General features: G+C 38.9%; 1 protein-coding gene across 2 annotated transcripts in view; it reads right to left on the bottom strand.

The window, feature by feature from the left end:
- The window catches only part of LOC114049965 (dynein regulatory complex protein 8-like), a 117,476-nt gene that overhangs the window by 8,069 nt on the left and 85,353 nt on the right, over window positions 1-24,054 (bottom strand). For both annotated transcript variants that reach the window (XM_027871453.1, XM_027871452.1), the window contains exon 4: window positions 4,589-4,668. In XM_027871453.1, coding sequence (XP_027727254.1) covers window positions 4,589-4,668 — 80 coding nt within the window. The remainder of the gene's footprint in view (window positions 1-4,588; window positions 4,669-24,054) is intronic.

Here is a 24,054-nt window from a genome sequence, read left to right as displayed (position 1 = left end):
TTGTTGGATTATGGTTTCTAATCCATTTTGCTGTTTATGGGTGAGCTTATCCTGTTCACATTCAGAGTTATGATTACTGTGTATTTCTCTCCATCCAATTTTCTTCTGTTTATCCTTCTCTTTCTTTTTATCCCATCCCTCCTCAAAAATTTATTTTGCATCTAACCAGTTGCCTCCCTTGATCTGCCCTCCCTTTAATTCCCCCCACCATATATCTTATCCCCTTCCCCTCCTATTTCCCTGTTGGGTAAGATAGGTTTCTATACCCAACTGAGTATTGAGAAGATAAAAATTGATTCTGTATCATTTTTTATTGATCCTACCCACAATTAATTGAGTTTATCTTATAAATGCTTAAGTCATGGTTTTCTGTTTCTGAACTTAGTTCAGAATTCAGCCGCCCTATAACGGTTAAGTAATGTAATCCAGTTCTCTTGCTAATCACTGTTTTATTCTTGCCTCAAGGAATTCTGCTATCCTTGGGGGATCCAGGCTGGCACAAGGGAGTCGGGTCTTGTATCTTTACACCACCAAGCTATTCTTCAAGGATATCTGGTTTACGATCCAAAGGAATCTGACCTTGCAGGTCGACCTGAACAATGAACATTAGCCACAGGAGGAAAGCAGAGGGTTTATTACTAGTCCTTCATTCCCTACTTCCTGCCAATCATATTGTCCCCACACCTCCAGCTATGGAACCAGTCATGATGCCCTCAACCCCATGATGTCACCTACCCTGTTCTATTCTTTGTTCCGTGCTCCCCAAAAACCTATAGAAGGGGAGCTGTCCTTTTGCTTTAGGTCTTTGATTAGAAACTGAGGCAGCCATTGTCCCATCTTATGCTCAGGTCCATGCTCTATGAATCAAATGTTACTGTGCTCAGAGAGAAAGCACCTCAGTCTACTTTTCTGCTGAATTTCACTCACAGCAGTGTGTGTAGATATTCTTCCCTCTTTGAACCAATTCTGATGAAAGTGAGATTCAACCTCTTTAATATGGGCACCTCTTTAATATGAGAAAATTTTCCCTATTCTACCTCTCCCTTCTCCCAATACATCCCTCCTTCTCACCCTTTCATTTTGTTCAGTGATCACCCCAATATAAATGACTTACTTTCATACCCTCTGTCTATGTAGACTCCTTCAAACTGCACTAATAATGATAAAGTTCTTAGGAGTTACAAATGTCATTTACCATATAAGGACGTAAGCAATTTAACTTTATTGAGTTCCTTATGATTATTTTTTCATGTTTACCTTTTCATGCTTCTCTTGAGTTTTATTTTTGAATGTCAGATTTTCTATTCAGCTCTGGTCTTTTCATCAGAAATGCTTGAAAGTCCTCTATTTCATTTTTCTCTGAAGGATTATACTCAGTTTTGCTGGATAGATTATTTTTGGTTATAATCCTAGCTCCTTGCCTTCTAGAATATCATATTCCAAGCCCTCCATTCTTTTTTTTTACTTATTTTTCTTTCTTTCTTTTTTTTTTTTTTTGGCACTTGGGGTTAAGTGACTTGCCCAGGGTCACACAGCTAGTAAGTGTTAAGTGTGTGGTCTGAGGCCGGATTTGAACTCAAGTCCTCTTGACTTCAGGGCCGGTGCTCTACCCACTGTGCCACCTAGCTGCCCCCCTCCATTCTTTTAACACAGAAATTGCTAGGTCTTGTGTGATCTTGACTGTGGCTCTGTGATATGTGAATTGTTTGTTTCTGGATGCTTGCAATATTTTCTCCTTGGCTTTGGAACTTTGGAATTTGACTATAATATTCCTGGGTATTTTCATTTGGGGATTTCTTTCAGGAGGTTATTGGTAGATTCTTTCAATTTCTATTTTATCCTCTGTATCTAAGATACTGGGGCAGTTTTCATTTATAATTTCTGAAATATTATGTCTAGGTTCTTTTTTTGATCATGGCTTAAAGATGGTCCAACAATTCTTAAATTATCTCTCCATTTTCCAGTTTAGTTGTTTTTCTGATGAGATATTTTACATTTTCCTCTATTTTTTCATTCTTTTGACTTTGTTTTATTGTTTCTTGATGTCTCGTGGACATTAGCTTCCACTTGCCCAATATTAATTTTTAAGGGATTACTTTCTTCAGTGAGGTTTTGTACCTCTTTTTCCATTTGGCCAATTCCGGCTTTTAAGGAGTTCTTTTCTTCAGTGAATTTTTATGCTTCTTTTACCAAAAGATCAATTCTGTTCTTTAAGGCGCTATTTTCTTCAACATTTTTTTGTGCCTCTTTAGCCAAGCTGCTAATTGTCTTTTCGTAATTTTCTTGTATCACTCTCCTTTCTTTTCCCAAGTTTTCCTTTATCACTCTCATCTCTTTCTGTAACTCTCCAAGGAAGTCTTGTTGAGGCTGGGTCCAATTAACCTTTTTCTTTGAGGCTTTTGGTTGTAGCTGTTTTCACATTGTTGTCTTCTGAGTTCATGTCTTGGTCTTCCCTGCCACCACAGTAGCTTTTTATGGTTAAGTTCTTTTTGTGTTGTTTGCTCATTCTTCCACCTTATTCCTTGACTTTGAACTTTATGTTAAAGTCGGGGTCTGCTCACCTTGGGGTGAAGAGGCACTGTGCTAAGCCTCAAGCTTTTTTGTGCTGCTGTTTTTAGATCTCGTTCTGAGTGTCTGCACATTTTTGGTGCTTCCAAGGGGGTGTGATCCAGGAAGACATGTGATCACTGCTGTCTTGGTCTGTATTCTTGTCTTTACACAGGAAAGGATCCTGCTTCCCTACAGCCACAAGCACTAGTGGTCTCCTCTGCCTTAGAACTGTGACCAGGGCCTTTGCTTCCTCGTGACCAACCACTAGCACTCCTCTCTACCCTGGAACTGCAACCCAGAACTGTAAATGGGCAATAGAGGTGCTAATCATCACTAACTGCACCCATTGCCAAGAATAAGTTGAGGATGGCTTGAGGCAGAAGGAAATGATAGGCAAAGAGGCCAATTAGGACTTTATTGCAACAGTTCAGGTGAGAAGAAATAGAGTAGAGGCTGAATAAGTATAGAAAAGGGGAAAGCTATAAGAAAAACTGGGGAAGTGGGATGAATAAGCCATGGCAATTGATTGGCTATGGGGCTTGAGAGAAAAGAAAGAGAGACCTAAGATAATTCCAGGTTTGAAAACCTGGGGAGCTATAAGGAGGGTAGTACCAGAAACAGAAAGGGTTGAAGTTTGGAGAAGGGATGGGTTCGGTGAAAAATGCAGTGAGTCCCATTTTGGATATGTTGATTGTGGTGGAGGTGGTAAGCAAGTGATATGAGATAGGAGAACTTCAAAGTATAAAAGATAAAGCCTAGTTTTCTTCCAGTATGAGCATTCATTCCCAATAATGATAGACAGAAGTGGTTTAATTTTGACAGATTCTCCCCCATGTTTCAGATACACGCTCTTGAAAAAATGGCATCTGTCCCTTTTGGCCACGTTCAGCCTTTCTAGGCCCCTCTCTGTACTCCTCAGCACAGAGGCTCCAAGCGCCATGATACACATCTTCATGGGGCCACTACCAGCATCTCTCATATTAGCTATAGATCCTCTTTATCATGTTTTCTTTCTCCAGGACACCTGGATTAATCTATGGACAGGAAAGGCCTCATATAGGCTATAGATTACTAGTGATTCAGAATTTCTTTTCCTCCCTCTCTCCCCTTTGTGCCATATTTTCCACTTTCCAACCTCCTGACCCCAAGTCCAATTTTTCCCCAACTCCTCAGAAGATTTTTCTTCTAGGCTTCCTTCATATCATACTTTTCTACCCTATCTAAAAATTCTCTTTCTCTTTTTAACAGTCTGAAGGATAGAGGGGCATTCCTCAAACACCTTCACACCTTACACATAAAGATTTCATAGATTTAGAGCTGGAAAGGCCCTTAGAGGCCACCAAGGCCAATCCGGCATTTTATAGATTTTGCTTTTATCTTAGCTTATATTGAACATAAATATAGTTGGTAAGTATCTCTAGCAAGAAGATAAGTTTAGCACAAAGCCTTCTGGAAGAAAAAACAGGCCCACAATCACTGGAACAATTATTTTAGTTTCTATCTTTATTGGATTTCAAATCAAACTACATGCAGTCCTTTGTGAATTACCCTGAAATATTTACCTGCTGACTGCCACAGCAAATTTCCTTTTTTCTGTGATCACCCTACCACAGCCTAACTAGGCTCCTAGTTACCTAGCTAAAATAATTTAAACTTTGCAAGTTAATTCTTGATTAAATGTGTTCGTGGAAGAGAGTATCATTATGAAGAAACCAAACACCCAATAAAAAGCATTTATATTTAACTCTGAAATAATGATGATTTTGGCAGCCCATTCATCTCTCCAGTGGTGCTATGCTTAGGCAGATACACAAATGAGTTTGCATTCCTAAGCACATACCAAATGACAGTGGGGCAAGGTTAATCCAGAAGTATGGAGAGAGGCTCGGGGAAATGAGTCTAGGGCTAAATATTTGCTGTGAGTAGTTTATAAAATGGAAAAATAACTTAGAGCTAACTTCATATACCAAGAGTCTTCATCTGAAATCAACAGAATCCCAATCATATCTTGTCTGAACAATTCTATTAGTCCATTTACCTTCTTTCCAAGAGCACTTTAACCATCATTGGAAGAAATTTTTCTAAGCGAATGTATCCAGTAGGTTCTTCTTCTTCTACCTGAAGGTCCAATGGAGAAACACCAATCAGAATTTCAATCTAATTAGTATTTATTAAATGCCCAAAAGGTACGTGGAACTATGTAATCCCACAAAACAAGAAGCAGACAATAGCCAAGAAGCATGACCTTTGGTACATGATGATATTGGATGAAGATGTGATTGCTGCCTATGGGCTCTATTGTGACAGTGGGTCTGAAATCACTGATGGGTTTTTGAGGGTTTATAGCTGACAGGTGTATAGCTAGGCCTCTATCGATCTTAACTTGTATGTCAGGCTATTTATGAGGCATTGTAAATTTTCCACTCCCTCTCAAAAATCCTATTAAGAGGCTCGTAGATCCTAATTCAGTAGATGAGCTTATAACAGATTTATTCTTTGAGTAAAAATAAGAGGCCTAGAGACTGCTGCTAATCGGGGCATACTGTCATCCAAATGACAGCTATTTTTAATGTGTTTATACTGGCCTTACCCCATTACAATCTCACAGCCTTCAGACTACTCTGCCACCAGAAAATTTAATCCATCTGACGCTAGAATGATGTGTTATCAGAATTTCTGATCCCTTTAAAACATGAACCATTGTCTTCAGCTGCTCTATTGTTCAGCTGAGTGGTCTGCATTTTAATACTCATATGGTTCTGATGTGCATGAGTAGACCTTTGGAGCTGCCATCCCCCGGGGATCCTCACAAAAACAAGGCTCTGCCTGGTAAGACTGTCTAGGGGACAATCATTCTAAAATAAATAAAACACATTTCATTCTTGTTCTGCTTATTCCAGAAACTTGCTCTAGAGGCCAGGGAGAGTAGAGTACTGATTTAACGCCCATTATTGTGTCCCTCTCAACCTTTTCAAGATAAAAGGACCACTTTTTCAAGAACAGTTTTGTTGGCCTAAAACTTTAGGGAGGAATAGATTTTTGGTTATCACAAAGAGAGTTTAACCCTAACATCATGCTAGAACATCATGCTAGACATATCAGTTTCTTCATTTGTAAAATTAAGGGGCTGGACTTTGATTGGTCTTTATGTTTCCATCCAGTTCGAAGATCTATGATTCTTCATGATTCATTTGTAACGTCAGGATAATAATAACACCTACCTCCCAGAGTTGTTGTGAGGATCAAATGAAACAGTCATTGTAAAGTGCTTAGCTCAGTGCCTAGCACATAATAAGCACTACATGTTGTTGTTCAGTTGTTTCCAACTCTTTGTGGGCCTCTTTTGGGATTTTCTTGGTAAAACTACTGGAGTGATGTGCCATTTCCTTCTCCAGCTCATTTTACAGATGAGGAAACTGAGGCAAAAAGGGTTAAGTGATTTGCCCAATAGCTAGTAAGTGTCTGAGCCCAGATAGCTAATAAGTGTCTGAGGCCATATTTAAACTCAAGAAGATGAGTCTTTAATACTGATAGACTTAACCCTTCTCAGCAATACAAGAATCTAAGACATCTCCAAAGGCCTCATGATGGAAAATGCTATCCACAAAGAAGAAAGAACTATGGAGTTTGAATGCAGATCAAAGCATACTATTTGCTTTTTTTTTTCTTCTGTTGTGTTTTGTTTCCTCTTTCTGGTGGTTCCCCCTATTGGTTCTAATCCTTACTTACAACATCACTAATGTGAAAATACGTTTAATAAGAATGTATATGTATATCAGATTGTGCACTGTCTTCGGGAGGGAGGTGGGGGAGGAAAGAGAGAAAAATTTAAAACTCAAAAGCTTATGGAAGTGACTGTTGATAATTCAAAATAAATTAACTTAAAAAATGAGTCTTTCCTGATTCCAAGCCCAGTCCTCTAGCCACTGTGACACCTAGTCGCCCAAGCACTATATAAATGTTAGCTCTCATCATCATTATTAGTAACCGTGTCACATGTGTCAATGTCTCTGTCTCCCATACCATTTACTCTAACTCCAAAGACTGTGACCACCAAGTTGAAAAACACATAATGTCGTTATTTCCTAACAAAACTCAACAGATGTAAAATAAAATTCTCTTAAAAAAGAAAAATTAGAAAAAGATGTCAGGATAGTGAAGGAGGTTTTTAGATGCTCTGTTAACACTTTTATAAAAGTAAAGGAGGGAGAAAAGGAACAAGGAAGAAACAGAGTAGAAGGGATAAGATAGTTCTTTTGATTTTTAAATTAGTAGAAAATAATTAAGATGTTTAGCATGCCTTTAAATAAGCCAGCCACAGTACAAGTGTTTCATTAATAAATATTGCCCTCTAGTGGCCAAAGTTAATTTGATCTTCATGGTATGACTCCTAGGCTCAGAATTTGTAAAGAATGGCAACATCAAATCATAAACAAGCATTTATTAAGTACCTACTAGAGCTTAAGCGCTGGGGATACAAAGAAAGGCACAAACAATCTTTGCTTTCAAGGAGCTTACAATTTACTGGCATCAAAATGAAGATTTACAGGGCTGAATGGAAATTTCCACTATCTTTTTACAATTAGAGATCAAACCATAAGAGAGCCTTGAGGAGCCAGATACATGCTCAAGGTATCTATCTTTTCAGTGAAACTACACAACATACACACAAACACATATAAACACATGCATTTACACAACCATAGTAACCCTCAAAAAATAATTCACCAGAGTCCCATTCTGATGCCTCATTGTGGGATGAAGGTGACCCTGGGTTCTCAAAGACTATGGTGGTAGAGAATGAAGCCTAGTAGAAAGGCTCTGAGGAATAGCCTAGAGATTAACTGTACGCTTGTCATCCAAGACCAGTCCTGCTTAGCTCAGAGAGACTCAGCACTGGTTGGGCCAAAGGGTGATGAATTTGGCAGCCACAGTAACTTTCAAAAACAATTCCCTAAGTCATAGAGAGGTGGTGAGCTATGTCAATGAAGGAAGAACCAATCTCAGCAAAATCACAGATCACAAAATCACATCTCAAAGTCTGCATGTGATCAGCAGGAACCTATTACATTCCTTCAGGTACTAAAAGGTTGTACTGGAATAGTGACTCTATTATTCAGGTAAAATAAAATCAAGTTTCGTTTCCTCATAGTAGAATATTACATATTCTTTTTTAGGCTAGATAGTTAAACATGAGGTTAAACATGGAGCCTTCTCCCAAAGAAGTGAATCTCTTGGGGCAGCTAGGTGGCGCAGTGCATAGAGCACCAGCCCTGGAGTCAGGAGGACCTGAGTTCAAATCCGGCCTCAGACACTTGACACTTACTAGCTGTGTGACCCTGGGCAAGTCACTTAACCCCATTGCCTAGCAAAAAAAAAACAAAAAACCAAAGAAATGAATCTCTAATTAGCGAAATTTGAGGCACTATGTCACGATAGTGAGATGGATTTTTTGAGTAATGGCTAGTATTTATTAATAGCTAGCATTTACACAGGATATCCCAGAAGTTTGCAAAGTTCTTGTACCCAGTGCTGGGTACATAGTGCTTAACAAATGCTTTTTCATTCATTTGTTCATTCATTTTTGCTTGCTTTCTCTCCCCTGACCTGGAAGAAGGTATGTTAATTGACAGTAATGTCTAATACTTCTTGTAATTTCCACAGTTTTCTGGACTAAAAAAGAGGGGAAACCAATCTTTTAGCAGCAACAAATCTCTCATTCAGTGGCTTCTAAACTTTTTCATCATATGGTCCCTCCACCAAACAAAAGCAAAAAAATCAGAGTAATAAGAAAATATGTAGAATTGATAAAATCGATAAATTAATAAAAAGCCTTTCTTTCATTTAAAGGAAAATAGCTTGGAGGCCAATGAGAGGCAGTTTATAAAAAAAAAGGGTACTTGATTTTAAAATACCTATAACAACATCCTTCCAGATTGTTTTGCTTAGGAGATAAAGGTTAGTGGGGAGAAATGGAGGTAATAACAAGAGGCTAGTATCAATGGAAGTACCCTATTGACAAGAATGTATTTATGAGACTAAACAATGATAACGGTAATAATATTTTCCTTTCTGACATCAGCCATCTAAGAATCTCAAAGCACTGGGCAAATACTATTTCTGACTCCACTCTAGTAAAAACAGGTCAATGTTCTTAACCCTATCATGCAGATGAGAAAATGTTGGCAGAGAAAGGTTAAGTGCTTTAGCCAAGGCCGCAGAGGAAGTCAGGGGTTTTGATTCTATTACAACCCAGAGTTCTTGACTCCCTCTCCTCTAGTCAAATCATCAAGCTATATCTTCTCCCATTATAACATTATTTATTTTAATGCTGAATCCACTGAAAAGATACAATAAAACACACACGGTGAAAATTCATTTCTCTCTAGTGACACAACAATCAGTCAATAAACTGAACTATTTCATGCTTCACAAAAACCAAGATAATATCTGTAGTTAAGATGTTTTATGAAGCACTTACATTTCAACTAGTTCCAGGTCACCAACAAGAGACACACACAAGATTTGTTTTTAACTATTTACAGCAAAAAATTACAAAGACCAGAAGAAAGCCATTTTTGTGCTCAGGAGTTAAAATAAGATGTTTAGATTGTAAGTTATAAAGATATTAGGGCAAAAAAAAATCATACTTTAAAAAGATAATAATCAATGCAGGGTGTCCCAAAAAGTCTTAGTGTAGCTCTAAGTTTCAAGCTTAAATCAATGATGTAAATTAATGTATTTAAGATTTTTAAGCTTGAAGCTTAATACTTCACTAGGACTTTTAGGGCAATCTGTATTCGTTAGCAAAATGTTTTTTTATCCTGAAGAGAGGAAAAAAATTCAACCAAAACACCAATGATGTTTATATTAAGGAGTAATTGTATAAATCGAATTATCATATGATTTAAGAATATTTTTCCTCTCAGGATTTAGAAAAGTGGGAAGATCTATTTTGACATATTTACAGTTTTTACAAACTTTGGTATTTGTAAAATTCTAAATTAAACTACCTAATCCTTATGAGACATAGGCCTCCTTACGATTAGGAAACAAAATTGAAAAGGGGTACCATGTTGGAAAAGGGAATCTACTGAGTATGGAGCCGGCAAGACCTAAATCTGAGACCTAGTTCTGCCAGTTATTATCTCTGTGACCTTAGTCACAATGTCTCTGCTTGTTTCTTCATCTATAAAATGTAGATAATAATACTTTCATTTATTCCATTTGAAAAAAAATACCATCTAACTTAGGGCATTGTTGCAGATATTAAATGAGTTGATATATGTGAAAAGACATTTAAACAGCAAAACACTATATAAATATTATACCTATATAGATTGTAAGCTCCTTGAGGATAGGGGCTGTCTTTTGCCTCGAAGTACCACTGCTTAGCATAATACCTGGCACAGAGGTGCTTAATAGATGCTTATTGAGTATGTATCTTGAATATTATTTTTTTTTCATTTCCACACAAAGTACATCTGTGAGACTGTGGGCAAATCATTTAATCTCTCAGTGGTCTCTGTCTGCACCTCCCCTCCCCAACTCTCTATGTCTATAAATTACTAAATAGTTGCAGATCTGCCTTGGTAAGGGAAGCTTCTTCACCCAAAATTTCTCACATGGATGAAATAACAGGTCTGGAACCTCACCCTCCATCATCATCAAAATAGCTCTTTATTCCAACTGACTCAAACTCACTTAGCTCAGCTCCGCTAGATATTAACTCAACTTTCACTCCCCATAACCACCACCACTTACCACCACCACCACCACCTAGTGGTGCCTGGGCCATCTCTATTCTCTTGGTAGATACTTAGACCCAACAAAGCCGTCTTTGGGAAAATGACAGCCAAGGATCATTCTATGGGGCAAATTCACTTATGAATAAAGGGAGCAGATGAATTTATTTATATTTTCAAAAAGGCTTTAATGAGGCTAGCTATTTTATTGAAATAAACAAATATAAAAGGGAATAAAACCATGCTGTGTTGGACTGAAGAGTAGTTTAAAGACAGGGAAAATAAGGAGGGAGGAAACAAGCAAATGCTTGTTTATTAAGCACCTACTCTGCGCCAGACGCTGCTAATCACTTTACATAAAAATTCCAATAACTCTGATCCTCACAACAACCCTGGGAAATAGGTGCAACGGGGACAACAAATAGACAATCTCTCTAGATGAAGAAATATTAACAATGAGACTTTGGAAGGTATTTGTGCTAGGATTGGTCTTATAATTCATAAACACTTTCATGAATTATCTGGAAGGGAAGATACACAATGAAATTTCTGAATATCCATGGTATCCCAAGTACGAAGATGACACTAAGGAAAGATGATGGGGAAAAGTGCAGGAGCAACTCACAAAGTTGTATAAATGGAAAGGGAAGTGGTAGATGCAATCTAATGTATTTATCTTTTCATTTACAAGAGAGTGTGTGTGTGTGTGTATGTGTGTGTGTATATGTGTGTGTGTTATAGTAGGGTTTGACTTGGAATGTATCCTATGGAACACGTACTGGACTCTTCTAGCAACCTCTAAGGAAACATGTAGCTTAACACTGAAGGACTTGGTGTTTTAGGAAAAAAACAGAAGACTCTGGATGGCCCCTTGCATCATTCCCTACCCCATATAACTACAGGAGGCAGTCTAGGTCAAAGCTTTCTCAGAGAGGATTGGCCATCGAACGAGAAAAATCAGCCCATTCAGTAGGCTTCAAAAGGAGTGACTACACTTTCTTGTTACTCTATCTTTCCTTCTCTCCTGCTTCTAGAATGTGCAGTTCTTCCCCTAGTAAGGTGTGGGGTCAAGGTGCTGGTTAAGTTTTTGTTAATTTCATGCTATGAGTCTTTAATGTTTAACATTTCTTTTGTGTGGAGGAAATAAATAACTGTCCTATACCTGATTTACATTGTGCAATGAATACCTTTCTACTCCCCGTTTTGAGGAGACCCCAGACATAAGCCAAAGCTAAGTTTTAAGTAACTTTTCCCAGGGCTCCATAATAGGGTTTTTTAAAAAAAGCGATAGAGGGAGCAAGAAGAGCCTGAACTCTCTCTTAGGATGTCAAGTTTCCCAGGATTGAACCTGGTCTGCATTTGTGGGTCCAGAGCTAGGACCTCTTAGTGAGAAAGGGTGAAGATGACCACCTTAGACACCTTGAGCCTAGCAGTGGTAGTGGTAATTATATATAACGATTAGTTTTGAATTATCAATTTCAACTTCAAAAAATAATCTAGAAGTCACCATAGACTATTTTCCTATGCAAGTCACATAACCTCTTTGGACCTCAATCTTTTTATCTGTAAAATGGTGAAGTTGGACTTTATTTTTTTTTAAGGTAATTGGGATTAAGTGACTTGCCCAGTGTCACACAGCTAGTAAGTGTCAAGTGTTTGGTATGAAGTCACATTTGAACTCAGGTCCTCCTGACTTCAGGGCCAGTGCTCTATCCACTGCGCCACCTAGGTGCCCCAAAATTGGACTTTAGAAGACTTCTGAGGTCCCTTCCAACTCAAATTCTTTTGTGTATGAAACATCAGCCCAAATGGGCTGCCACAGCTAAGAAAAAAACAAAACAAAACACTACTAATAAAACGAGGACCATGCAACCTCAGGAAGGGCACTGGGAACTGAAAACATTATCATTTAAACTGCATGCTGCAACCACACCCAAAATGCCATGTTTACTTACAAAAGGGGTAGAAAAAGATGCAGACAGAGAGTAAAATGAACACAGGAAAGGAAGTGTTTCCATAACGAACGCGGGAGAAAAAAGGACAGAATTCAAACTGCAGAGATTAAGTCCATCAAAGTTTATAAAACCCTGGATATAAAGTGAATATAGACTTGTTCTCAAGCTCCTGAAACAGCAAAACAAGAGATCCCTCATGAGAATTTAAAGAGGTTGTTGTGGGTTGTGTAGATACTGATACGCTTTAAACCGCAGCTAGCAAACCCATGGAATGTGTTACTCTCGATCAAGCAACAAGCACTTGTTGATAAACCTTTCCTCCACTCAAACCCTTCCACTCTGCCTCATGGTGGGGCAGGGGCCACCCTAGCTTCTTGAAGGCTATTTCAGGGGAGCACAAATTCTAGCAGGACCCTCTGAGCTGGAAAGGCCCCAGGGAAAGACACCAGCTATCACAGAGTGATGAACAAAAACAGCAACACTCTTGGAGTCAGGAAGACCTGAATTCTAATTCGTACTGAGATACTAACTAGCTGTGTGACCTCAGGCAAGGCAATTAATCTCTCTGTTTCAGTTTCCTCAAGAAATGTTTAAAATTACAAGAAGAATGGCAAAAGGAGTAAACAAAAGTGATATATGCAATGTAAATAAAATTAACATGGGGAGGTAACAAAACTGTGGTCAAATGTAATGGTTAAATATGAGTACCAGGCTGCCCATATTAATAGGCAGCCATGTGGTACTGTGGATAGAGCACTGGACCTAGAGTCAGGAAGACCTGAGTTCAAATTTAGCCTCAGACACTTACTAGCTGTGTGACCCTGGGCAAGTCACTTACCCCTGTTTGTCTCAGTTCCTCATCTGTAAAATGAGTTGGAGAAGGAAATGGCAAAACCACTCCAGTATCTTTGCCAAGAAAACCTCAAATGGGTCACAAAGAGTCAGACAGGACTGAAATGCCTAACAAAAAGCCAAAGTTAAAGGACATACCCATCTTTTCAGAATTAACAATGTAACTCTTTTTTTTTTTTTCTGGGAAAGGCGGTTTATAAAGGATTTTCTTTGGATGTTCGTCAGGAAGTATCTGTTCTGTCAAAATAAATTGTAAATATTTTTAAGTCGTGAATAATGACTGTACATAATGACTGAATATATTAATAATATACCAGGAGAATATGAAGCAAAAATGAAGGGCAACCATGCTCTCTAACATGTTCCTTCTTGAAACTGTCAGGAAAATATTGACTGTCCTGTGGAATGCAAGCTCAGTCTCCCCCTTCTGCTGACCTCCTTAGCACTGAGTCCACAGCAGGTCCTTGGTGAACACTTGTTAAGCCTTGATTGTCTGCTGGGAAGATTGTGGGAATGACTCTCACGCCTACTCCCTTCTCTGCCCTGACACTTGCCACCACCCCGGTGAAGGCCTTCATCACCTCACAGCTGAAATAAACGATGGCGTTCTGGTTGGCTTTCCTGCCTTGAGTTTCACCCCATGCTGATTCATGTCTCACTAAGCTACCAAAGTGTTCTAACTCGAGTGCAAGTATGGCCGTGTCACACCACTATTCAATAACCACCACAGGCTCCCTGTTGCCTCCAAGATCAAATACAAAATCTTTGGTTTGGCTTTTCCTCAATAGCTGGCTCCTGCCTGACCTCCCTCAGAACTGGTGAGGTCAGCTTTTTAAGGGAAAATCAAGGGCATGACCAATCGATTCCCAGACAATGTAATTGTCTTCTGGTTCAATAAAGGAAATTGGTTCGCTTCAATAAAAGGATACAGGGTTTAGAGAACGAGATACACATTTTCATTAATATGTGGATTTGTTTCCAGGGATGTGCTGGATAGAGCCAGCTCAAATTGACTTGGAAGAGATGATTACATTTTTTTCAATGTGAGCGACAGTTATACCTTGGAAATAAACAAACATTACACACACAGTTAGTGTCTGAGGCTGGATTTGAACTCAGGTATGTCTGACTCCAGGCACAGTACTCTATCCACTGCGCCATGTAGCTGGTTAGAATATAGGCCATATTCCCTGAAATGAAATGCGTTTAAAAGGGGAAAATACACTGAAAATAATTATACATGCAATTATTATTATATTTTTTAAATATATTGGTTTAATATAAGCCACACAGATTTCTAGGATATATCATTAAAATAAGATTGCTTTAAAAAGAAAAAAATATACAAAATTATCAGATAAAATAAATTCATTATGAAAGATCTTTTTTTTAAACTTTTTTCAACTCAAAGATCTTTTATTCATTTTTATCATCACGACTCACTTCATCATTGTCACTTTTGCTGCTCTTCTCTTCTCCCTGATCTTCCCACCCACACCACAGACTACATTCATGTTTTATACAAACCAGATTTAGGAGGAAAATCTGTGTCTGAGTCACCGCAGAGCCATAAATATGAATATGTTACCTACCTACCTACCTAGATATGACAGTACAACCATTGTATGTGTTATTCATACGTTCCAAGAAGAAACACATTCCTTTTTCTGTTTAATCCCCGAGTTGATGCTTTGTTCTGACGCATTTCTACTTCAGGGACCCTCTGAAGCTGTAACCTAAGGCAAGATTAGCTGAGAGTGAAAGACATAGGAATGATGTTTTCTGACATTTCCTTCCTAGTAACTCCTTCCTTATATGGTGCTGGATCTGGTGCAACTACCTTAAAACCTAATTCACATCAGCAGGATGGGTCCTTGGAGCAAGGCTAGCGACTTCTCCCTCTCAAGGTTCTAGGGGTAACCCTGAAGGATTGAGGAGGTATTCTAGTACTACAGCCCAGGGATTCCCACTGGTGTGCTTCCCCCTACTGTTTATCCATTGATATTGATTAGCCAGTCAGAATTAAAGATTTTTATAAACGGATTTTTACTAAGGTGATCTAGTCAGGGCAGTTGGTACAAAGCATCACTCCCAAATCGGGGGCATGCCCTCCTACAAGTATATGAGGAACCCAAGGGAAAGGGGGCTCGAGTCTAGAACATATGATGCGGCAAAGGGAGTAACATAACTCCTGCGAGTGCTGATCTCTCCTTCATGAGCCTCTCACAAAACTGCCCCCAGGTATGGCATAGTTTCTCTTGTGTCTGGTTTGTCCTTGGCTCCCAATGAAGACCACCATCAGCCATTCTAAAGACACTGCTAGGATGCTCTTCAGAATTCCAAGTTTTTCAGACCTTTCAAAGTTCACAGGGTTTTTCTCTGGGCAAGAGCTAGAGGAGGAAGGAAAGGAAAGGCAGAGGCTCTTCTCCTGTCCCACTGCCTACTCCCAAATAACGGATCCTCTCAGGGGCTTGGCTGGAACTGTTTCTACCACTGATAATTGCCAAGATAATAGCATTCTGGGTTTTGAATTGGCTTGATCCTTTATTCAAAACTTACAGGCTCAGTTTCTTCAGCCTATCCTTACACATTTCCTGTATAGCATCATTTCATTTTATTTCATGGCAGGAAATATTCTACTCATTCCTTACTTGATTAATCAGGTTGCCTTTCTTTGATTTATTGATTCAATAAAGATATTCTCCCCTGATAAAGGTATCAGGGAAAGAGTCTTTTTCTATGTAATTAAAGTAGGGTGGAGTGACGGATTGATTGATTAAATTGATCCTTAACGAGAACTGGAAAACAAGTGTTTTGCCAAGCAAGACAACTAAAGGTGCTTAGTTGAGAATAAAATGCAGGGAGAAGTTCTGGACACATTAAAGGAGACAGGGCCCCTTGGAAGCCAAATACAAGGTTAAAAGAGGAAAAGGACTAAAAAAAATTTAGAACATGATGAGGAAAGATATGTCCATGTATGTTAGGAATCCTTTCAAAAGTCAGCTTTATAACACCTTTCTAAAAATTTAATTATTGTTTAAAACTTTAATATAAACTATTTCAATAATTATGTTAATATAAAAAGTTATTAAAATTCATAGTTTAAATCTACTTGAGCAGAAAGTCATCATCTAATATTATAGAAAGGATAAAGCTTCAAGCTGAGATGCTTAATTATGGCACATTGCTGCCACCTGGTGGCAGTGTGCCCAAACTACAGTCAGGGATGTAACTAAGGGGCAAAAAACCAGCCTCTCAAGAATTGAAACTTCAAACAAGTCACGGACTAAAGGTAAAACCATTGTTCCATTGGTGAAATGCATCCAAGAATATGTCTTTCTTTAGCTTTTGGTTATTTTTTATTTAAAAAATAGGGAGTCTCTTGTTCTGACTCTTCTTTCACAACATGACTAACATGGAAATATGTTTAACATGATTGTATGTGGAAAACCTATGTCAGACTGTTTGCTGTCTTGGGGAGAGAGGAGGGAAGGAGAAAAATATGGAACTCAAAATTTTACCAAAATGAACGCTGAGGGGGAAGCTAGGTGGCACAGTGGATAGAGCTCCACCTTGGAGTAACGAGGACCTGAGTTCAAATACAGCCTCAGACACTTGACATTTACTAGTTGTGTGACCCTGGGCAAGTCACTTAACCCGACTGCCTCACCAAAAAGCAACAGAAAAAAACAAATAAAAAAAAAATATTGAAAACTATCTTTACGTGTAATTGAAAAAAAATAAAATACTATTAAATGGGAAAAAATAGGGAGGCATACCAGAAATTCAATTTAACTCAATTCAACAAACATTAATCCCTTTCCATGGCCAAGAAGGTGCTGTGCTCTAGGAATATATGAGAAGAAAGAAAAATACTTGTAGCTAGAAGAATGGCGAGGGGGTGCCTGAGCTCAACATTGACAAATAATTATTAATCAGATTAATAGTAATTATTGCATTATAATATTAACATTATTAATGTGTTAATAACTCTTAATGACCAGTATTACTAAAGATAAAGAATAAGAAAGGAGGAGATGAAGAGGGAATGCCCACTTGGCCCAAGAGTAGAAGTGGGAGATGGTACACTGATCCCCGGGAAAAGCTAATTAATAGTCCAATTTGCCTGATCATAGAATGAATGCAGTCAAACAAGCCTAGAAATGCAGGTTGGAGACAGATTGCGTGGGCTTTAAATGGTAGAGTTAGAAGTTTCTGCTTGTCCTAGAAGCAAAGTAGATCCACTAAAAATAACAGCTTGGGAGTCTGGAGACTAGGGTTCTAGGCCTATTTACACCACTGACTAGGTACTTCATCTCTCATTGGTAAAATGAGCAGGTTAGACTGGCTCTCTAAGTCCCTTCCAAAGTCCAAGTGTCTATGCTTCTATGATTTTGGTTTGTTTGTTGTGTTTTGGGTTTTTTGGGGGGTTTTTTTGGTTTTTTTTTTTTTTTGGTGAAGCAATCAGGGTTAAGTGACTTGCCCAGGGTCACATAGCTAGTGAGTATCATGTGTCTGAGGCCAAATTTGAACTCAGGTCCTCCTGACTCCTGGGCTGGTGCTCTATCCACTGTGCCACCTAGCTTCTATGGTTTTTGAAAGGTTTCTAAAAAATAAAGGATACAGAGCTCCCTGAAATTGTGAAAATCCCAAGTTTTGGAAACTTTATGGCAGGACACGTAGAGTGTCTTAAAGTATGTATATGTTTAAAATTACATTGGTGGAAAAAAATCACTTCTTCTTATACTAGTTTTAAGACCATCTCCAGGTAAAACTGTAAAATAGGCAATTTGCCTTTGGTTTCTTCCTATGTATCCCTTTAAGTGACCTCATTCTATGTTCTGACTCCCTAGGACTCAGGCTTGATCTCCCAAGATAATTTCCTCTGGTGTGATCTCCACCACTTCTTCTACAATCAAAACCTACTCAGTGGTCATCTGAAAGTATCTGATGTGTCAGCCCTCCCAGGACCTTTACATGACACAAAGTACATTTCATTTTAACAAATACTTATCAAGATTTTACTACGTGTAGAATATGGTGTTGGGGGAGACAGAAAGAGGCAAGAAAATGCTTGGAGTAAAAGATGAATAAGACATGGTTCCTATCATCGTGGAGCTTGGTCAGAGAAAAAGGACACATACACAAATGTCCCCTTCTCAGGGGCAGCTAGGTGGTGCAGTGGACAGAGCTCTGGCCTTGGGGTCAGGAGAACCTGAGTTCAAATCCGACCTTGTACACTTGACACTTACTAGTTGTATGAACCTGGGCAAGTCACCTAACCCTGACTGCCTGAGCAAAAAGAAAAAAAAGTCTCCTTCTCTCCAATTATACAATCACAACTGTATTTCAAGCCCTTATGACCTCTCTCCTGGACTGTTACAATAACTTCATCTCTGGTCTCCCAGTCTCAAATCTCTTCCCACTTTAATCCTATTCTCCTCTTGGTTGCCAAGTTGATTTTTCTAAAGCATAGGTCTAACCATTTCTCTCTCTCTCCTCTCTCTCTCCTCTCTCTCCCTCTCTTTCTCTTTTCTCTCCACCCTCTCTCTCTCTCTTTCTCTCTCCCTCTCTTTCTCTTTTCTCTCCACTCTCTCTCTCTCTCTCTCTTTCTTTCTCTCTCTCCCCCCAACACACACACACATAGAGAGAGAGAGAGAGAGAGGGAGGGAGGGAGAGAGAGCTCTAGTGGCTTCCTATTATCTCCAGGATCAAATACAAACTCTTATGTTTGGCATTTGTAATCTTGCCCCTTCTTACCGTTTCAGCCTTCTCAGACTTTAACTTCCCTTGTGTATTCTATGACTCAGCTACACTGGCCCATTTGCAATTCCTCAAGGAGGATACTTCATCTCATCCCCACCCCTTTGTATTGGCTGTCCCCCAGGCCTAGAATGCTCTTACCCCTCACCTCCAACTCTTAGCTTCCCTGGCTTCCTTCAAGACTCACCTCAAATCCCACCTTTCCTGGTCCCACCAGCTACAAATGCCTTCCCCTTTCAGATTACTTTCACATACTTTGCACGTATCTTGTATATACGTAGATATTCACATCTCTTCTTTCCTGTTAGACTGTGAGGTCCTTGAGGACAGCAAGTGTTTTTGCCTTTCTTTGAATTTCTTGTGCCTGGCACAGTGCCTGGCACACAGTAAACCCTCAGTAAAAGCTTATTAACTGACTGGCTGACTGACAAATAGCTGAGAAAAGAGAACAAGATACAAAGAGTTAAAGGATTTAAGAAAAGATCATTTTACATTATTAGAAATGAGAGAGGGTTTCGTTGCATTTAAGCTGAGTCATGAAGGATGGGCAGGATTTCAATGAGCAAAGATGAGGAGAGGAAAGGAGTAAAAGGGGAATTTTGGGGATTTGGAGAACAGTATAAGCAAAGGCAGGGAGGTGGGGAAGCATAGGACGGTGAGTGGTCCAGTTCGTCTGAAACATAGAGCAGTAGGGAGATAAGACTGGGAAGGTGAGGTGTCATGAGATTAAGGGGGTCCTTGAATGCATTTCTTCATAGCATTAAAAAATTAAAGGACAAGGGGAAAAGGTATCTTTCACAATGATGGCTAGAGGGAGAGGAGTGATCATAAAACATAAAAAGGTCAATCTGGATCATAGAAAAATGGAAAGCTTTTGCGCAACTTTCACAAAAGCACAGAGATGAGCGTTTTGTGGGAAAAACAGCAAAAAGGCCAGATCAGCTGGACCCTATAGTCTAGCTAACGGTGTGCTGGGGGGTGATGTATACTAGGCAAATGGGGTTAAGAGACTTGCCTGGAAAGGTAGGTTGGAGCCAGGCTGTGAGGTGCTTTAAACGCCAAACATTTGATACTGGAGGTACGGGGGAGCCCCTGGAGTTCGCTGAGCAGGGGAGTGACCCGGTCATACCTGTGGTTGGGGAATACTACTTTTGCAACTATGTGGAGGATGGATCGGGGAAAAAAAGGAAAAGAAAGATTCGGGAGGGGGAGACCAATTAAGAGACCATTGTGATACTCCAGGTGAAAGGTGATGTCTTAGATGCAGGAAAAAAAAACCCAAACTCTAAACATGATAAAGGCAAGAGGAGTCACAGCAGTAAGCTGTGTGTCCTTCAGGGGAAATATCAGGGATGCCCTGTTGTAACCTAACTCAGGAAGGCTACACGGAAATTAGTGACCAAGGCTGAAGCTGCCGGAGCGCTGGCTAATAAATACTTCAGGTGCCCTGACAAGAAAAACAGGAACCAGAAACACAGATGCATCAGTAAACAGGAGAGTATGAATTTTAAGTATTAGGAACGCTCCTACTCTCTAAATACCTAATCTGCCATTTGTTAAAATGCACATATTTTTTACTTTCAGGCAACTAAGTGGTACAGCAGTTAGAAAGCTGAACCTGAAGTCAGGAAGATCTGAATTCAAATCCAGCCTCAGACACTGACTGTGTGATCCTGGGCAAGTCACTGAACCACTGCCTGCCTCAGATTCCTTGTCTGTCAGATGAGGATAATAATAGCACCTACGTCCTATGGTGGCTGGGAGAATAAAATGAGATAATATTTGTAAAGTACCATTTTAGCTATTTTTATTAAAACAGAAGGGGGAAAAATAACACTTCAAAGCTGAAGAACGTGGTTTGCATCTCAGGCACTGCCAAACACTTTGCCTGCATTTTGCCATTCACTGTCACCTCTCCAATAGGCCCAAGATATCTACATGGACTAGCTTTAGTGATATTAATTGTGAATCAGTTACTAGAAAAGGAATAGAGAGAGTATAGATCTTCTAAATTGAGAGTCATTGACTTACATTCTCTTTTCTTTCTTTTTTTTTTTTTTTTGGTGGGAGGGAGGCAATCAAGGTTAAGTGTCGTGCCCAGGGTCATACAGCTAGTAAGTGTCTGAAGCTGGATTTGAACTCAGGTCCTCCTGACTCCAGGCCCAGTGCTCTATCCACTGCACCACCTACCTGCCCCTGCCTTACATTCTCTCTAAAGTGGTCACCACAGGGGAGCAGCAAGGTGGTAGAGTGGATAGAGTACTGGCCCTGAAGTCAGGAGGACCTGAACTCAAATCCAGCCTCAGACCAAACACTTGACACTTATTAGCTGTGTGACCCTGGATGAGTCACTTAACCCCAATTGCCTAAAAAAATAAATAAATAAAGTGGTCACCATCTCTCGGAAAGAAACTGGTATTCATAAATTGGAATTTCAAAGCAATCATTCTACAAAGGTGATAACTCCCATGATCAATTATAACAAAATCACAGATTCACTCAATCTCTGAGTTGGAAGGGACCTTGGATACCATCTAGTTCAAACCATACCAATAATAATAATAATTGTCATTATTATTATGACTAATATTTACATATAAGCTTATATAAAAGTATAAGCTTACTGTTTGTGGACCCTGACTCCAACATTGTGATATCATTGGTCTTCTTCAAAAATGAAGGACAGGGGCAGCTAGGTGGTGCAGTGGATAGAGCTTCAGCCTTGGACTCAGGAGGACCTGAGTTCAAATCCGTCCTCAGACATTTGACACCTACTAGCTGTGTGACCCTGGGCAAGTCACTTACCCCCGATTGCCTCACCAAAAAAAAAAAAAAAGCAAAAGTGAAGGATAAATAACTGTTCCCGGACACTGTGTTAAGTGCTTTATAATATTATCTCATTTGATCCTCACAACAACCATTGGATGGAGGGAGGTGCTATTATTATTCCCATTTTACAGATGAAGAAATTGAGGCAAATGGGGTTAAGAGACTTGCCTGGATTCATACAGCCTAGTGGACCTGAACAGGAGTAATCAATCAATCAATCAATAAGTATTTATTAAGCTACTACTAGGCACCATCCCACATGGCAGCCCAACAATTCTCAAGACAAATGCCATACGCTCAATAAGGCAACAAATATTTAATATAGTCATCATTAATTTTATATAGAACTGGTGTCTTTGCACAGCCCTTCCTCACTCAAATCCAATTCAATTGCAAATCATGTCATCATTACCCTGATGTCATGGTCCTCTTCAAGAACAAAGGACAAACCACACAACCACAACCACAAGTATCTGAGGCTCGATTTGAACTCAGGTCTTCCCCAATCCAGGTCTCTACCTACTATACAACCTGGCTGTCCCAAGTGCTTGATAATTACATCATGATGGATTACCAACTCCTTCTGATCATTCCTTTACTCTGTCCCTCAGTACTCCCCTAACTGTATAATCTCAGTTCTCAAATTATTTCTTACATGTATTCTTTGTCTTCATAACTAGATTAAGCACTTCTCTCAAGACTATAAGCAGTGATAGCCTAGAAGGCCCAAGCAAGTGTACCATCAAAAGCTATACTACTTAGCTCCCTTTGTGGTGGCAAAGTCCTATCAATTGGAGAATGGCTGAACAAGCTGTGGGATGTGATTGTGATTGAATGCTATTGTGCTCTAAGAAATGATGAGCAGGATGCTTTCAGAAAAATCTGGAAAGATTCACATGAACTGATGCAAAGTGAAGTGAACAGAACCAGAAGATCATTGTACACAGTACACAATATTGTACAATCATCAACTGTGAATAACTTAGCTATTCTCAGCAATACAATGAGCTAAGACAATTCTGAAGGACTTATGATGAAAAATGCTATCCACCTCCAGAGAAAAAACTGATGGTGTCTGAATGCAGATTGAAGCAGACTGTTTTTTAATTTTATTTTTCTTGAGTTTTTTTTTATCACAACATGACTAATATGGAAATGTTTTGTAAGACTGTACATGTATAACTGATATCAAATTGCTTGTCTTCTCAATGAGGGAGGATAGAAGGGAGGTAGGGAGAGAACTGAAACTCAAAATTTTAAAAAACAAATTTAAAAAATATTTTTACACGGAATTGGAAAAAACTATTTTAAAAAAAAAGCTATGCCACTGCAGTCACCAAAATTATGCAGCTCTATCTCCCCAGAATCTTTCAGAATAAAAACTGATGAGAATTTTTAATATCAACATCTAACATAAAATATCAGTGCAACTTTCTCACCTACCATCCTTGAAGAAACTAGGGACAGTTAAATCCTAAGAGACAGAACAATTGAGAGCAAGAATTTATCTCTCTTTTAAAAAAAAAAATTTGTAGAAAATTACTTTTTCATTTCCTGATGATATGGATTTCATAAGATCCCATTTCATTAACTAAAATGTTCCTATAGTTTTTAGTTAAGATAAAATTAGGCCATTTACACAATGAAAAGAAAAAGCTATTATTTAATTATAATCTAGCAACCTTTTGTTCTTTGTTATTTTTATTACATAAGGGAACTTGTGATAACATCGAAGATTTAAAAAAGGTTTGACATGGTTCATAAGTGCCAGGGAACAACTCTAAGAGGTTTATTTCTATTGTGTGGCAATTGCACTTGACAATCATGTTTCCTTGACACCATTATTTAATAACAGTGCCCATGAGGTACAGAGAACTCAAGAAGGTACTTCACATAGATGTAAGCTATAATTCCTTTCCTTATTTGAATGGTTGGGGATGACCCAAAGGTTTAAAATTCATAGATATTTCAAATTGTTAAGTTCACCAAATGTTAAAACATTTAATACTGAGTTTTTCTTAGAACTATTTTACTAAGTCTGCCCAGAGGCTGAATGTTTAATAATTGAGAAGTCTGAATCTCAGAGTTTATGAAGGTTAAAAACTGGTAATATTCAGAGTCAGACATATTTCAAGCACCACTCACAGAGCACTTAAAATGTTTCTCAGTCCTGACCTTCAGCACTTGCTGCTATTCTGGTACTAGGTCTCTTAAAAAGTAGGAGTTGGTCATCATGCCAAATGATGTGGGGGTATGTGAGTCAGAAAGGAAAGTGTAAAAATTATAATGAAAACCAGAGCATAACTCAGGCATATGATATAAACACATTGAACCCAGAGACATAAAAAGAAATGAAAAAA

The sequence above is a fragment of the Vombatus ursinus genome, unplaced genomic scaffold (genome assembly GCF_900497805.2).
Source record: "Vombatus ursinus unplaced genomic scaffold, bare-nosed wombat genome assembly UNPS02014798.1, whole genome shotgun sequence".
Taxonomy (NCBI): Eukaryota; Metazoa; Chordata; class Mammalia; order Diprotodontia; family Vombatidae; genus Vombatus; species Vombatus ursinus.
This window is presented reverse-complemented; position numbering and strand designations above follow the sequence as displayed.